Raw genomic sequence first — 18,054 nt, 5'->3', positions numbered from 1 at the left:
GAAATTTCGAAGAGAACTTAATGAGAAGAATTTATGGAGATTTTCAAGAGAATCTTATGAAGCAGAGTTGGTAAGAAAAATTATTTGAGTGGCGTTAAATGTGCCATTATCTGTATTAATGTATTGTTATTTGAATAAGTTAATATTAACGAAATATATACTTATGAGAAATAGTTGAGAGTATTTAAGTAAAATAAAGCAAGGAAGAAAAACCAGTGGTAAGTATCACCGTTTTTGTATGCATTTCGAGTAAAGCAAAATTACTATCATTACTATATGAGTTAATTGTTATTGAAAAGTCTCACGTTCCTACCACGTTCCTACCACGCTCCTACCACGCTCCTATCACGCTCCTATCAAGCTCCTACCACGCTCCTATATGCGCAACACACTGACAGCCAAACCTCACCGTATCACATTTTATATCTTACGCCAACATTACACTTTATTTCCGTACTAGGGTGTTCCGAAAAAACCAAAGTATAAAAATGTCGATCTTCCCGGCTGTTTTCTCATGATGGGTAGCCTATAAACCCTCAAATTCAAGCTTCAGCCCAAAATGTTAACCTAACCTTTGTCCCAAGTCCCCCAAAATATTTTTTCTCGGTTTTTTTCCAAGATTTTAAATTATTTTAAATCTATAACTTTTTGTAAGTAAACAAACAAGTAAACTCAGTTTTAACTTTTATTTTAAATATATTTTCAGAAAAAAAATCATATGCCTGATAACAAGTTTAATATGGGAATTAAAATATCATAAATATTACTCATTTTTCACGTTGATTGGTATTTTTAAATATATGAAGAGCCTAACTATTGAAATATTAACATAGTACAAAGTTGGCAGCACTGCAGCACATCAAAATTGTAGTAATTAGCTGTCTTTTGTTTTGATGCTTATATGGTCATCTTTTTGTTTTGTTCTAGTTAAAGATTGAGGTTATGTTTATGCTGCTAAGAGATATTGCGGTGCATTTTGTGAAAGTTTTAAAGTTAGCTTTTGTGAGTATGAGTCAAGTTTATGTTCAAAATGCCAAATTTGGTTGTTGGGGAACCGTCTGGAACAACTAACTTTAAACCGAGTGCCAACTAAACGAGAGGTAATGCGATACTTTTTCTTTTTGAAAGAAGCGCCTATGAAACATGACAAGTACTCTATTAGTGATACAATTATATGCAGTAAGATAACTGACGTGTGCTATATTGGAGAAAACAGGAATAAAAACACAAAAGAAAGACAAATAGAAACAGAAAATTACAAATTTATATGAATCATACAGAACCTTATCCAAGTAGAAATGATGAAAAATCGCAGCTGTTTTTAAATCAACTAGAAGAGTTTTTTTATACTGTACATCAAGAAGCAGTTCAGTGTGACAAATTAAAGAACATTAAACAAAAAAAAGAAGATTAAAAGTTTTTAGATGCTTTAAAGAATGAAAAAAAAGTCGTTTTAGGCTTCGTGTAGACAAAGATTTTACAAGAAAATTGCAAAGTTATAAAAAAAAGGAAACAATCGAGTGTAAAGTTCGCAAAAAAAAAACGTTATATCAACACAAGTGATTTTAGAAGATTCCAGAGAAGATGAGCATCTCTATTATTCAAATGAAGATTTTCTTCCCCTTAAAAAGCCTTAGAAAGAACTGTTCGTAAAACCACCTACTAATCCTTTAAAAGCTAAAGAAGTTTGTCAAATGGCTGACCGCTTGAATCTGTCCCTTAATCAAGCAACAGGGATCACAGCTGCGATACTAAAAAGTAGTGGAGTTGATTAAGGTTGTGATTTTTTCAAAAACTTCGTTTCACCGTTTTCGTCAAGAAAATAGCAATGGAAGATGAAATAAAATCAACGTTTGTGGCTCCTGAATTTTGTGTTTTGCACTGGGATGGGAAAGTAAAGGAGGATCCTCACAAGAAACAGTCAGATAGACAAGCAATAGGGAAATTAACAAGGATATATCAGAAAGGACCTGAAGAATATTTAAAAATCATTTTCGGTATTTAACCGAGGAGATTGCAGTTTTTCAATTGTTTTCAAAAAAGTTGTCTGACAATCAAAAAAAGAATATTTTTAAGAAACTCCAATCCTACCAATGTGGTGAGCTGAAAAAAGGTGCACCAACCTTTCCTGTAGTGACAAAAAATGCAAAAATTTCATCATTGATTCAATAAAACTCTTAGCTTCTGCTTGAAACCCTTGCTGAGAGAGGTGTAAAATTGATGCAAAACATTTCATTGTCCCTCACAAAAGATGAAAAAAGCAAGCAAAGTGTGTTACAAGTAGTTGAAAACCACAGAAAGTGTTTTACCGATTTCAAAAAGGCAGCTTTGATTAGTCTTTAAACAAACTTTTACTGATGTAGTTACAATTTTCCATTTAAATCAATTTGTAACAGCTTTGTGTATTACTTTATATTCAAATGTATAATAAGTTAGAAAAAAGTGTTGTTTCTTTTAATGAGAATGATTATCATAATTACTCAACATATCTTGAGTAATACGAATAAATATGAAAAATGAGTAATATTTATGATATTTTAATCCCCATATTAAACTTGTTATCAGGCATTTGATTTTTTTTTCTGAACATATATCTAAAATAAAAGTTAAAACTGAGTTTACTTGTTTGTTTAATTACAAAAAGTAATAGATTAAAAATAATTAAAAATCTTTGAAAAAACCAAGAAAAAATATTTTGAGGGGACTTGGGACAAGGGTTAGGTTAACATTTTGGGCTGAAGTTTGAAATTGAGGGTTTAAAGGCTACCCATCACCAAAAAATAGCCGTGGAGATTGACATTTTTAAACTTTGGTTTTTTAGGAACATCCTATCCCGCACCATCACACTCATAGAACTAAAGGGACACAACAGAAAGAAAAATAATAAAAACCCCTTCCTCAAAGAAGAGAAACTAACAAAAAAAACCTCATAGAAAAACACATAAACCCCGCCCTCACAATAGGTTTCAAAGCATATTAAAAAAGTGCTTTGATATAAAAGTAAGGTAGTTCCAAAACCGCACGTCTACAATATCTGTGTAAACACAGCTCGTAAATGCTGACTCTTTCCTTCTTTTTTGCTCCTCCTTCAACGTTGGCAGCTTTTTTGAAATAAACTAAATGTAACTGAAACCGAAATAAAACAAAACGGGTGCTATAATTGTTTAAAACTTTAGTTAAAGTTAAGTGGGTAAAGATTAGTTCAGCCGTAAATAAAAATGTATTATCTTAGTGAATTATGAATTCAGCTAAATTAAACAGTTTCAAACGGTTTTTATGTTAAAGACCTGCTTGTTTTCAAGATAAAAATTGAGTTTATAATCTTACGTGTAGTTTTTTTGTAGCTGTTGGAGTCTTTCCATCAACAAAGAGTTGATAAACGGCTATTGTAAGCTGTCTCCCAAAATTTTGTTAGCTGCAAAATGTTTTTGAGGCCACTACTAAATGGGGGGCGGAAGCTTTTTCCGGCCGCCCGATATTTTGGATCACTAAATTGCACATTATTTTTAGTACTACTACTATAACTTTCCCTGCTTTAATGATGACTTAAAGACTAAAAAACTTAATTGCGCGTTAGTAAGACACGAGTTTGAACACGTCTTTTCTCAAATCCGGAATTTTTTTAGCAATCTTCATAGACTCCTGATAGACCAAACAGAAATATAGTTAGGTGACATATATCCATTGTCATGGGGAATTTTTTTTTTTTTCGAAAAAACTAGATGGTTTTCTTTACTAGTGCTAAGTTTTGCTGGAAAGCCCTAAGAGCTTAGGTGAATTTTTCCTTACACCAGGAATCGTCCTTCATCATTTGAATTTTAGTTTTATTTTTATTCCCTAGAAAAATTAGTGGCATTTTCGAGCTATCTGACCCAAAACAGATTCATTTGGATTCAAATCTGATGATCAAGCTCAAGCTTCCGCCAATAGTTTTAATCAATCAGCATGTCAGTTGATGAAACCATGCTGTTCTCTAGCGACACTATATAGGTGTGTTAGCGATGTTAGAGAACTGGATAAAACCTGTTTCTTGAAACTTTTAAAAGTATGCACTTTTAATTTGTGTACACTAGGAGACATAACATACCAATCAAACATAACTCACGATAAGTTTTGCTGTTTCAATACAAAATAATCAAGTCCATCAATTTATTTTGCTGTTTCAATACAAAATAATCAAGTCCATCAATTTATTTTGGTTTCTTTCAATTATAATTTTTTTAGATCCTTTTTTTATATTGTAGATGAATTTTTATTGTAGATAGAGAAAATTTCAAAAAACAAGTCGATCTTTACATACAAAATACAATAAATCTCGTCGAATTCAGATAAATCAATTATTCCTGAAACAGTATGACCTAATATTCTTTAAAGTACGTTTCTGAAATTTCACAAAAAGTTTACTAACTTGATATTGTCGGTTGATAAGGTGTTTATATTTAATGCAAGAGCTATATCTACATTCATTTTGATAGTAAAAGTTGATTCCATGTTTTTTGGAAAATCTCAAGTATAAGAGAAATTTCTTTAAATGTAAGCAAAATCTTTTTCATTAACATTTGGATTCCTTGCAAATAAGAATAACGTATGAAAAAGAAGAATTCTCGAAAATTTTAAAAAATTTACGAAAGCATATAACTTAAATTACGAGTATAAAAATAACATCAATTGCAGACAAAACGTTCGAAATAAAGTGATAACGTTTGAAATAAAGTGAAAAAACTGTGTGTGACAGGTCAGAACCATTGCCATACCTAACTTAATATGTAGTAAAATATGATACTACAAAAGTTCGTAGCGATGCGCAGCTGTCTAAATAAGGAGTTTTTGTTTTGGGTTTATGTGTAAAATGTAAGCGTAATGAGCAAATATTAGATTCCGAAATTTCGTATAAGACCGAGAATACATAATTTTAATTCTTTCATGAGGAAATGAAGATGAATGTAAAACTGTTTTCCGTGATTCTTTCACTCTTAGTCTCATTTGCATCAGGTAAACCTTTCACTTGCTCGTGTAAACAAAAAACACGTTGTAATAATAAAACATTTTCAACATACCGAATTAAAAACTTGGACGTGTAATTTTTTAGCATGTAAAGATGATTACCATGGCTGTTACAATCTTATTCATCAGTGTGGAATGGAAAGTGCAAAAAATACGATGATGCGTTGGTGTCAAAAAACATGCAATTTTTGTAAGTTCAAGTTTTTTTTGTTTTTTTTTTTTGAAGAATTCAAGCGAGACCGCTCAACTTTTCTCCTTTTCTCGGTTTTAAAGTTTTTTACTCCTGGAACTTACTCCTCTGAGTTTTGTGTTGATATACGTTGGTATAGATGTTGATATACGTTGGTATAGATGTTGATATACGTTGGTATAGGTGTTGATATACGTTGGTATAGGTGTTGATATACGTTGGTATAGGTGTTGATATACGTTGGTATAGGTGTTGATATACGTTGGTATAGGTGTTGATATACGTTGGTATAGGTGTTGATATACGTTGGTATAGATGTTGATATACGTTGGTATAGGTGTTGATATACGTTGGTATAGATGTTGATATACGTTGGTATAGGTATTTGTATAAGTTAATAGGCAGATATTACTAGTAATATTCATCTATCCTGGATACCATTAGAAAAAGCCAGAAAAAACCAAATACCTCTATTATTAAAATACCTCAAGACCAATAACTAAAAAATATAAAAACCAATGATAAATTCTTTTATCAAAAAAAAAAAACAAAAATAAACAAATAACCTTTTAAACATGAAATAAAAATAATAATAAAACATGGAATAAAATTGGAAAACATGTTAGAATATTCAAGGAATATAAATTATAGGGTCCTTGCTTGGCACTTTTCCAAGAAGCTTAATTTGATGAAACGATAAACTGGCTTACACATGCAAAATTCCATCATGTTATAATCTTTTTATCAACACAAATGTCATTCAAAAAATTGTTCCTATTGTTAAAACAATTGTTCCTATTGTTAAAACAATTGTTCCTATTGTTGTTTTTTAATGTAAATTGTTACTCCAATAATCTTGGTAAAAAATAACAAAACAGAAGTTCTGCCTCAAAAAAACTGAATTCGATTACAATATTTTCTCGGCCCTCCTGTGACTTTGCATCTAATTTTATAAATTAATAAAGACATTTAAATTTGAAATAATTTGCTGATTTCCCGTCCTCTTTTTATACAAAACTTTGATCCATGAGGCTTACTTGATTATAAAAGCACCAAAACGTATTGATAAAACAAATTTTGTAGAAAATTTATAGTTAGTGTGTCCTAAAGGAAAATAATTGTTTTTTGAGTTAAAGAAAAATTGTGAAAATATTTTTTACCTTTTCTTCCGGTACTTTTTGTATTTTTTAATATTTGTTTTTTATCAAGGTTCGATAACCAATACGTCACAGCCGACAGGTATTTTATTTAACGCTGATTTTTTTCTTTAAAATTCTTGATAAATGTAAATTTGAATTTTTCATACCAATTGTTTCTTACGTATAGTGTGTCAAGACACATATCACGATTGTCGTTCAATACAATCCCTTTGTGGATCAGACACAGTGAAAGCCACTATGCAGCAGTTGTGTCCCAAAACATGCAACTTATGTAAGAGATCTTATCTTAAATGTAAATTATTTTTTTATAGATAAAAATTTGATATTTAGCTAAAACTACAATCACTACCTTCTGTAGGCCTTACTACAGGGATTACCTTGAATTATTGCCGCCCCTCCCTTTCTGTTTCAGTAAAAAAACCTTTTTTGTATTTAGATATTTTAGTCTAAAATATTTTCTCTCTCTCTCAGGTGTCGGATCAACTCAACCTCCATTAGGTAAAAGTTTATCAGAAAATTTTCTTTAAGACAATATAGGTTTTCAGATCAGGTCGTGATTTGTGTGTGTGTGTGTGTGTGTGTTTTAAACTACCAACTATTCATAAACTCAAACTTTTGCATTAAAGATCTTTTGAGACAAAGAACATTTTTTTCTCGGCTGAAAAATATCAAGAAAATACTAAAGGGATCTAAGTGAAGTCGTACAAAAATATAAAAAGTATGAAAAAAATGAAAAACATAAAAAATATCAAAAAGATAAAAAATATCAAAAAGATAAAAAATATCAAAAAGATAAAAAATATCAAAAATATCAAAAAGATAAAAAATATAAAAAATTAAAAAATTTTAAAAATGTAAAAAATATAAAAAAGATAAAAAATATAAAAAATATAAAAATTATAAAAAATATAAAAAATATAAAAAATATAAAAAGTATAAAAAATATAAAAAATATAAAAAATATAAAAAATATAAAAAGTATAAAAAATATAAAAAGTATAAAAAATATAAAAAATATAAAAAGTATAAAAAATATAAAAAATATAAAAAATATAAAAAATATAAAAAATATAAAAAATATAAAAAATATAAAAAATATAAAAAATATAAAAAATATAAAAAATATAAAAAATATAAAATATATAAAAAATGTAAAAAATATAAAAAATATAAAAAATATAAAAAATATAAAAAATATAAAAAATACAAAAAATATAAAAAATATAAAAAATGTTAAGTGAATTTTTTTCTCTGACAACTTTTACTACTTGATTAGTTACAACAACAAGATCAACGCCTTCAAGCAACACAACAGGTATTTTATAATTCTTTTCTTACCGTTAACCTACAAACAGTACCTCAGGAGTATTAACGATAATTGATTTTTATTTTAGTATGTGGTAATCCACAAATACAGCAAGGGCGAGTTATTGCAGGAAAAACAGCTACAAGAGGTTCATGGCCTTGGCAAGTACTGATGGTAGAAAATAAAACGCCTGTATGCGGAGGCACAATTATTTCTCCAAACTGGATTCTTACTGCAGCCCATTGTATTGATGGCATAGAATCATACCCATGGCGCATTTCAATGAGGTAATTGAAACAAAAGTTAGCCTTTTAAAAAATTTTTACGTTAAAAGTTCATTTGCAAAAAAAATTTTCATAAAAACTTTTCGGAAAAAAACTTTAAAACATTTCTCCGTTTAAGTAGTTTCAATTTTGTCATGTTTCTGAATGAAACGCGTTTCAACCAGACAATTCAAAAGGTACTGGAGTAATTAAAGATATTAGCTTTAAATTAGGCATAACTTGATAAGAAGAAACGAAAATTGTTTATTAAGCGTGTCGAGCTTCAGGAAGAAGCTTGGAAACTAGACATAACTTTTTAAATCATTTTATTTTAGAGCTGGTGAGCACAATACACATTTTCATGAAGGAACAGAGGAAGAAATTGAAGCTGTAAAGATTGTTAAGCATTCCTCATACAATTCAAGAACGTTAGATAACGATATAGCTTTAGTTAAATTGAAGTCTCCATTTAAGCTGAACAATCACGTAAGTACCGCTTGCTTGCCTATAAGTGAAGTAACTGCTGGGACAACATGTTATATAACAGGTAAAGAGCGCAATTTTCTTTTGATCGTTTCTTCAAAACTAAACTTTAATTTTTTAAAAGTATCTATTCTGATATTAAACTTTATTTTCTTAAAATATCAATAAAGTTTGTAAATCTTTAGGGTGGGGAAAGACGAAGCATCCTGGTGATATGACAAACATTCTTCAACAAGGAAAAATGAACGTTGTTAACCGCAAAACATGTGAAGCTCATAACAGAAAAACCATCTCACTTCCTGTTACATCAGCAATGGTTTGTGGAGGGGACGGAGGACTGTCTCAACTGTCAGGTTGTCATGGAGACAGTGGTGGTCCATTTGTTTGCAATATTGGAGGTCGTTGGGAAGTTCACGGTGCTGTAAGTTACGGATCTGGTGATTGTCGATCGGACAAATCATACACAGTTTTTGCTAATGTGGCATACTTTAGATCTTGGATCGACAGAACAATGAGTATATACTGAACGATGAGTAAATAAATTTGAGCATCAAATTAACAATTTTAAATTGAATTAGTAAAGCAAAGAATAATAAGCTTGTTTGTGCACATAATGATAATACATAAGCATACATTGGAATGCAAAAAAAGCTGCGTTTTGCGTTTGCGTTCCGAAATAAAAACTCACACGCAAACTCAAACGCATTTGAAGCAATTTATTGCGTTTAATTACGTAAACGTAAACGCAATTTACGCAAATAACTGCGTTTACGCACGCATTTAATACGCAATTTACTCATATAAAATGCGTTTAAAAACGTAACTCAAACGCAACTTACGCGTATAAATGCGTTTACAAACGGAACTCAAACGGAACGTACGCATATATATATATATATATATATATATATATATATATATATATATATATATATATATATATATATATATATATATATATATATATATATTCCGTATCATAAAATTTACAGTAAGAAAGATCGTGTATATATAGCATATATATGTACGATATATACTAAAGTTACTTACTTTGACTCAGTCTTCTCCCCCTTCGTTCGTTGCACCTTACAGTTTAATTTTTTCATTTCATTTTTTTTAACAATTGTTTTTATTCTCTTCTTTTGCTTTCTTATTTTTTCAAGTTTAGGATAGGGTGGGGCAAGATGTCCATAAAGTCAACATTATTAATTTACCTAGGTCTCACAAATGCGCAAGGGACTTGACATTAAGAACATCTTGCTCCACTAAAATATACAGAAAATTAGTTGTATTATTTGTGTGATTGTAATAAAGAAATATTTGCTTTGTGGGTAATTTATTCCACAATATTCCAAGTATAAAAACTTTAAAACTCAATCAATAAAACTAGTTTATTTGCAATTAGCTGGTTTTGGATGAAGAAAAATGCCCTTTTATGTGGGGGGCAAAAGGTCCTGTGATTATTTAGTGCATAAAACTTTTAGGTAAGTTTATTTCTTTTGAAACAAAACATAAATAATTAAACTAAATATATACAGGGCGTTTTATATGTAAGAAAGATTGCTTAAAACGGGCAATTAACCACAAAAACACTATGTTATTGGTCAGCGCACGAGCACACTTTAAAAATTGCTTAAAACAAAGGAAAACTCATTTTCCGCTCACAAATTGAACACAATAATACACAAATTGAACATAATAATAGTACGGTATACTACTTGTATACGGTACTATTATTTTAACCAAAACTATTTTTAGAAAAAAGTATAGCTTAATACCTTTAACTAGCAAGCTCATTTCAATTATTATAAAAATCTGGCTATATTCACTCAATTTAAAAACATAATTCACTCATTTTAAAAGGAGCCATTATAATGAAAAATTAAATATCATTTTTAACAAATTTGATTAATAATTATTTTTTAAATTCGTTATAAAATGACCTAAATACATGTAAAACACGTAATAATTTGTTTTAAGGGATATGTCTAATGGATTTCCTTATAGCTTAAGGAAGTTCCTATAGGCATTTCCTTATGGTATGCAGTTTATACATAAAAGTATAAAAAAAAATAGTTTAGGAAACAAAACCAAGTTTTACTAAATCGTTTCATAAGTATCTAATTTAATATGACACATCAATCTCGCAAGAGTAAAATCTATCATGAGGATATCATAAAGTCTAGTTCAAAAAAGCGACATGAAGAAGATATATTGCAATCACAACAGTTGCAATTGCAACCTTATTTATCTCAAAGTTCGTCTGCATCTAAATCTGGAGAAGCAATTTCAAAAAGAACAAGATCTGTAAATCCTACAAAAACGACGAAATCTACTATACAGACAACAAGTGCTGCGTTGACATCATTATCGGGAGAGTCTTCGAATAATACTTCAGTTTCCAATATTTCTATTCCTCCTATTCAGCAAGACCCGAGATTAAGGTTTCAGGGTTATAGTCTTTTGGCAAAATTATCTGAAGACTCGTGTAATTTGATAAAGAAAATGCAAGATTTTGGTCAAAGAAGCATTTTTCCCAAAAAGAAGTTTATTGTAAATTTAACTGAACGGGTAATTAAATTACTTTTTCTTAGATTTAAAATGTTATTAAGAACAATGTAGCGTATGATTTTCATATATTTTAGGAGTATACTTCTTATCTTCATTTCACTACATTTGATACTCAAATAAATAAATCACAAAATGGTGTTGAGTTTTTCTGCATATTGTGTAATCAAAAGTTTACTGCTCGTATTGGTCGAACATCCAACATTAAGAAGCATTTACAAAGAAAACATCATGACATTTTGGGTAAGTGGTTTGACTCATACGATACACTAAACAAATCAAATAAAAAGCGAAACGTGCTAGATGCCGATACTTTGAACGCTATCAAGTTCTTTATTACATCAAACTGCTCGATTAATGCATTTAATAATCCCTTTTTGAGGAAAATAGTCAAAGTTACACTTCCTTGTGCAAAAAGTTTTAGAGAAAACTTGATACCAGAAACGATGGCAAAATTATCAAACATAATTAATAAAAAATTAGACGATGCCCTGTTTGTCACTTTATTTAGTGATATATGGACATCTCCTGAAATGTTGGACTTTATTGCAGTTGGTGCAACATTAACGAACAGTGATTTAAAAAAGAAATCATCATTATTGGTATGGAACAGATGACGGGACGTCACAATGCAGAAAATATTAAATTAGGGATTGAAAAGATTATAAATACCTTTACCTTCAATAAATCAAAAATAAATGGTAATTTTTTTAAAATTTTATAGCTTTAATTACTGCAAATACAATGAATTTATTGATTACTTAAGTTATATTTATTTAATAGCTATTTCATGTGATGAAGGGAGCTCATTTGTCAGACTATTTAAGCAATTATTTGAAAAGTCTTAAGAAGATAGAGTTGAAGAGACGAAAGGAGGCGATAGTGCATTTGAAAATGATCCATTGCTGAACCAAGAGGTTGCCCTTTATATTGAAGAAGCAGATAATGAGCAGCTAAAAGTATGTGAAGATGAAGTCTTAAGTATTTAAATTCAAACCTCTGATGAACTTCTTGAAGTGCTATTAACTGAATCAAGGAAGCTTACTTTTACAAATGTTATTCAGTTAGCCAAAACAGCTGAGGATGTAAACATCACTTATGACTTTAACGAAGATAACGAATACGATCTTCATAGTGCTGAACTAATTAAAGATCTTGAAATTGAATTGGGAACATCGAAACTACCGCGGTTTTCTTGCGCAGCTCATAAAACAAACATCGCTGTACGAATCGCTATTAAGAAACAAAAACATATGTGTCGTTTACTTGCGACGCTTTCAAAGTACGCAAGAAGCATCAATCAATCTATAAATAGCGTTCAATACCACATAAAAAATGAAGCTAAATTACAAACAAGCTGTGATGGAATTCGTTGGTCAGCTGCTTTCCTAATGTTACAGAGTTTTCAAAAGGCTTACAAAAGAAATGCATTTGATCCGGAAAATCAATGCCCAATCGAATTAGATAAGATTGAACTATACCTACAAATCCTTCTTCCCGCATACCAGTTCAACTTAATTGTACAAAAAAATCTTTCATCGATTGCTGATGTTTTGCCTGCATTGACAATTATGATTTCAAAATGGAGTAGAATGGAGTTACAAGGAAATGGAAAAGAATTTTCTAACTTGTTAATTTCTTCTTTTAAATTAAAGTTTGAGTACGAACTTAACTCAGGAATTTATCAAGTAGCATCACTGTTGAATATCTCAAAGCTTAAATTGTGGTTCTTTAGACCTGATTGTCAATTTATTGTTGAAGGTATTTAGTTATAAGGCTTTATTAATTAATTAAGACAAAGAAAAAGTTTTAAAGTTTAGTTTAAAAAATAGTTCTTCAAAACCTAATTTATAAGTTTAACTACTTTTATATATTAATTTATTATATTAAAGTTTGTATCGCAACCTAAAATTATTAAGGAGCAGTGGAAAAGCTACACGAAGTTCTGAAATTCTTTACACCACGTAATATTTATCAAAGTGCTTTAGAATCGCAACCAGGATGTGAGCTTACACAAGCGAAAGAATGATTGAGTTCAAATGATCAGCAAACTGATTCGCTCAGCGGATTTATGCTAGATGATAACTATTGCCCAGAAGCTCGGCAGCCTAATTTACAACTCTATTTACTTGAAATCGAAAAAGAAAAACTTTACTTTTTTAAGCAAATTGAAGAGAAAGGACTTGCTGTATCTGTGTATCCTTCTTATGATTTTTGGTTCAAAAATTCTAAAATGCCAATTTTACGAAATCTATTTGTCACCTTACTAAATATTCCATCATCAGCAGCTTTTATAGAGAGATATTTTAGTACTTCTGGTTTTGTATGTGAAAAGAGACGAGGCAACATGACTGCTGATCTGATTATCAGTCGCTCATTGTTAAAAGTAAACTTAAAACTTCTTGAAAGTTTAAATGATTTTTCGGACGACGATGACTCAGATAGTGAAATGTAAACTTATCATATAAAGATAATATATTTTTTGAACTTGAAAAGCACAAAAATAAAATGAATATATAATGCAATAGTTTCAATAGTAACACAACGGTTTAAATAAAAAGTTATATAATATCTTTGAATTAAAAAGTAAAAAGTAATTACTTAACGATTCGCGTTTTCTTAAAAAGACACATTTTTTATAATGGATTAGGTTAGTCGCATTTGTGTCAAGTTTGCAAACCCATTTATTCGCGTAAGTTGCGTTTGAGTTCCGTTTGTAAACGCATTTATACGTGTAAGTTGCGTTTGAGTTACGTTTTTAAACGCATTTTATATGAGTAAGTTGCGTATTAAATGCGTGCGTAAACGCAGTTATTTGCGTAAATTGCGTTTACGTTTACGTAAGTAAACGCAATAAATTGCTTCAAATGCGTTTGAGTTTGCGTGTGAGTTTTTATTTCGGAACGCAAACGCAAAACGCAGTGTTTTTTTGCGTTCCAATGTATGTACATAAGTAAGTAATAAGTCTCTTTTGTCGTATTTTTGTCGTATTATTTTGTCGTATTATTTTGTCGTATTATTTTGTCGATTGCAAAGGGCAAAAAATAAAGTTTCGTCAAAACTGAAAATAAACAATTTTCAAAACTTCCTGAGAAATTTTCTTCAACAATAAAGATTACAACCAACTTTAAGGCAAAATACTGAAAGGTCGGGGTTCAGATACTAGTAATGATGGAAACTATGTTCGAAGAGCATGAAATGATAGCAAAAATATAAGGCTTTAAATTTTTCATTATGTCCTCTAAATGTCTTGTAAATTCTTATATGCTAGAAAATTTCAAAGAAAAAGCGCCTAAATGTAAGTCACGCTGAATACTCTGATATCTAATGCTAAATAGTCAAAGAGCAAACAGTTTTCTGTTGGCAAACAGTTCTCTCTCTGAGGAGGTCTCGGAGAATCGTAATAACGATGTTAAAAATTATGGAGAATATTTCACAGGCTTCTACACAGCATCAAACCTATGTTATTTATTTGTGTAGTAGCTAAGGTTGTAAACTAGAGCGTGATCTCCCTATTAAGTGTAAAAATCTACTTTATAATTGAGTATAACAGATATCATACATTTCGTATAGTAAATATCATACATATTTCACATTTACTCAAAATCTTGTAATACCCTTGTAATAGGGTTTTGTTTTTACAAGCAAGCAAGTGTGTAGAGTCCCTATAATGCTATGTGGATTTACCTTTTACTGAAACCACCTTGCATTTAAGTAGAACAACAGGAAACTGACTTTCATCACAGTTCAAAATTAGGTTTCACTTAAATTTTTTAACAATCCCAAATAAAGTCTTATCGACATCATATACAATGAAACTAACTGACCAGGAAGAAAACCAATTTAATATGGAGCTCGCCCTCTTATAAACGTTCACCAGGGATGTTAACCCGGAATATGGAGTTCTTTGGACTATTTCCTTAAACTCTGGAATTACGCTCCTCAGGGTATTCTCTAGACAGGAGTAGCCGTGATACTGCAGGAATTTTACGTCCTCCAGCCAATTCCCTTATATTGATAAGGGAATTGGCTGGAGGACATAAAATTACAAAAATGAAACGAGGTAAAACCACAATTGCATAACGGATTTCCTATCTTTAATTCACGTGCTGCTTGATTTCGATAAAAGTTCGTTTCATTAAAAGTTTATTTGCGACCAGGCGAGGTATTGTTAAATTCGGGCAGTTAGAACTATGTCAAGAAAAAAGTTATGCAACCATTGCTATAACTTCAGTTAAAGTTGGGCTTTGTGATTGCCAGCAGCACAAATGAATTTAATCCAACTTTCCTCAAACTCTGACGCTTTTCTTCCCGGGTATATGAAAACTATGCTGCTTTTTATTTTAATAAGACAAAAACGAAGCGTGCTTTCTGCTATCCAATATTTCCAGGAAATTTCGTTGAATGAGGATTCTCCCGAATTTTTTTGCAATATGGCATATTTTACACCTTATTACGATTGTGTAACTTTCCATTTGGATGGCACGAAAATAGTTGTAGCCAGTGATAACACTTTGTAATACGGTTTTTGTTCCTAGCTTTGAAGTGCTACATTTCAACTGCTTAAGTCTACAGTCTATTGAAAAACAACAAGTTTCAGTACAAATATTAATTTTATTACAAAAACCCAGAAAAATGTCGTATTTGTTATGACAAAACAAGGAAGCTGTTCCCAGCAAGCCTATACAGACGGGTCCCGTACGGTATTTAATCGGGGCTCTGGTATGGTTATCATCTTGGTTATGGCACCGGGAGTCAGACGGGAACCGTACGGTTTTCCCGGTCGTTAACGATACATATCGGCTGTGTTAGAATTTACCTCCTTTTATGAGTGAAGTTTGAAATTGCCGTTTTGTTGTGTGAAAGTTTTTGCGATACTTTGTTAATATTATATTTCTTTTACGCTTTAAAGTTCTTTCTTTTTTAAATAGTGGTATATATTTTTTTCCATATATTTTTCAAATATTTCGCTAAAGTTATCCGTTTTTAAATTACGATTGTCGGATAAGAGAAATTTTTTTACTCTTTGATTATAGTAAAATCTTTTTGAGGATAATTTTTTTACTAACAGTATTTTAGGTATTACAGTTTCATTATGTTTTCGTTATGTTTGCAATAACTATTTATATATAATTCTATGTTGATTTTTGCAAATGGATTGAAACATTAAGTTGTAATTACACTACGCGCGAAAGCAATTACCCATATACTTTTTTTATATTATTTGTTATTATATTATTATCTATTTATTGTTTGTTAACTAATTAATTTTGATAAATAACAGAAAAACATTTTGTAAAATTACAAAGATATAAGTAACCTTACTATGAGTTCAGACAGAAAAAAACGTAGAAAAATTGCTCCTAAAATAGCAAGAATTGTGAAAGAAGTATCATGCAAAGAATCCAAGTTGTTGAATAATATTTTAGTGTTTAATTCTTCTAAATCATGTCTAATTTTCAAAAATACTTTGTTAACCGAGTCTTCTCCTAAAATTCCCAAAAATTATTGCTGGTCGGATGACAATATAAATTTACCTTTTACTAGCTCTATCATTAGTTTAGAAGAATCTAGTGATAACATCGAATGGAAAGCTTGTTTGCATGATGATTTAGACAGTGATGATATTGATGGCAACAGTTGCGTGACGAAAGTGAATGAAAGTGTATCAGATGAATTAAAGCAATGGACGATTGCATTTAACATATCTCATAGTGCTATAAATAATTTACTTTAGAATTTGCAAAAATCAATTTTAGATTTGCCTAAAGATGCTAGAACACTTCTTAGAACTGATGGAAACATTATTACTGCTTCTGTAGCTGGTGCTGAATATTTTTAAATAGGATTAAAAAACTGGTTTTCTTTGCTCCTAAATAAATCTTCAATTTCATCTGATATTACACAGCTTAAAATTCACATAAATATTGATGATATTCCTTTATTTAACAGCTCAAATATTTCTGTCTGGCCAATTCTTAGTTCGATTGTAGAACTTGAAGGTAACAATGTCCTAGTTCTTGTCAGTAATGGTGGCGGCAGCTTGACACAATTTATTAAGCAAAACATGGCCTATTTAATGACATCTAAGCAAGCGCGACAGTGTAACTTGATAGGCTAACAAAGCAAAATTAAATTTTGAGCACTGCAACGCTTTCAGATTTTGTTTAGTAAGTATTCACTTCAAATTTGTATGCCCACATTTAACAGCAACATATGAATTTTGAGTTATTTATTTAGATCACAACATTTAGCCCAGAAAAGTAATACTTGCTAAATGCTGTAATAATGATATTATTTTAACATGTATACTGCGGCATCATTTTAACATGTCTAGTGCAGCATCAACATAGTTGTTTTATATGTATTTAGGTGCTGCTAAAAAAAATTTTGTCACTAAGGACACAACCAAGGAGATGCTTGAGAAGTAACTTTTTACGTAGTTTGGAAATTCACGGAATCGTGGGGAAGGGAGCCGAAAACCGAAAGGAAGAATGCAACAGAATTCAATAATGTAATACAAGTTCCTGATGATGCAGTTACAAATGTTAAACATTAAACAATTTTTATTGATCTAACATCAGTTAAGAGCTTACAAACGGTTTGCCATGGTCTAAGTTATGATTTATTGAAAATAGTACACAATGTGATCTGTTTTTCAAGCACTGTATGCATTATACTGGTTTTTCCAGCCTGTAAATATATTTTGCCTTATAGCACACAGGATCTGATTTCAAATACTCTTATTTATTTAATTCAGATATGCTCTTTGAAAATTTAGTTAACTAATTGCTATTACCTGTAAGCATTCATGTGTATTTCTTGGAATATTTTCAATCAGTAATGACTTGTAGTGATGCAGTATTGCAATTTGCATCATTTGTATGCTATGTGATAGTATTGGTACATTTTTTAAAAACTTGTTAGTTTACAACTTGCAATTGCTTCTTTTTTTAAATAGACTCTTGTTTATAGTTAACCGCTTATCAGTTTTAGCAATTAATTTTGGCTGTGTTATTGTTGCCATTAATGAAATGCATCTTATTTGCCAACAATATAGCTACAGAACTTAGTAATGTG

General features: G+C 30.3%; 2 protein-coding genes, 1 long non-coding RNA gene and 1 pseudogene across 4 annotated transcripts; 3 read left to right on the top strand and 1 right to left on the bottom strand.

Annotated features, from left to right (window-relative positions):
• Positions 1 to 4,228: 4,228 nt before the first annotated feature.
• Positions 4,229 to 16,648, bottom strand: LOC149891052 (uncharacterized). The gene is made up of 2 exons (XR_016451155.1): positions 16,512 to 16,648; positions 4,229 to 5,693 (listed from the first exon to the last, which is right to left on the bottom strand). It is a non-coding gene; the product is annotated as an uncharacterized LOC149891052 (long non-coding RNA).
• On the top strand, positions 4,860 to 9,034 carry LOC145180740 (trypsin-like). The gene is made up of 9 exons (XM_090083142.1): positions 4,860 to 4,992; positions 5,090 to 5,194; positions 6,404 to 6,433; positions 6,521 to 6,625; positions 6,826 to 6,852; positions 7,631 to 7,669; positions 7,749 to 7,947; positions 8,259 to 8,470; positions 8,592 to 9,034. Exons 1-9 carry the CDS (start codon positions 4,932 to 4,934, stop codon positions 8,930 to 8,932), a joined length of 1,119 nt encoding a protein of 372 aa, XP_089939268.1. The 5' UTR covers positions 4,860 to 4,931; the 3' UTR covers positions 8,933 to 9,034.
• Positions 11,052 to 13,003, top strand: LOC149891053 (uncharacterized). Its single transcript, XM_090083149.1, has 2 exons — positions 11,052 to 12,735; positions 12,894 to 13,003. The coding sequence occupies exons 1-2, from the start codon at positions 12,228 to 12,230 to the stop codon at positions 13,001 to 13,003; spliced, it is 618 nt and encodes a 205-aa protein (XP_089939275.1). The 5' UTR covers positions 11,052 to 12,227.
• On the top strand, positions 16,301 to 17,552 carry LOC149891051 (uncharacterized; annotated as a pseudogene). The gene is made up of 2 exons (XR_016451154.1): positions 16,301 to 17,144; positions 17,347 to 17,552. The product of XR_016451154.1 is annotated as an uncharacterized LOC149891051 (transcript).
• The last annotated feature ends 502 nt before the right edge of the window (positions 17,553 to 18,054 follow it).

The sequence above is a fragment of the Hydra viridissima genome, unplaced genomic scaffold (assembly GCF_058129835.1).
Source record: "Hydra viridissima isolate aposymbiotic clone 2 unplaced genomic scaffold, HvirCarnegie_v1 scaffold_3, whole genome shotgun sequence".
NCBI lineage: Eukaryota > Metazoa > Cnidaria > Hydrozoa > Anthoathecata > Hydridae > Hydra > Hydra viridissima.
Note: the sequence above shows the minus strand (reverse complement) of the source record. Positions and strands in the feature narration are given on the sequence as shown.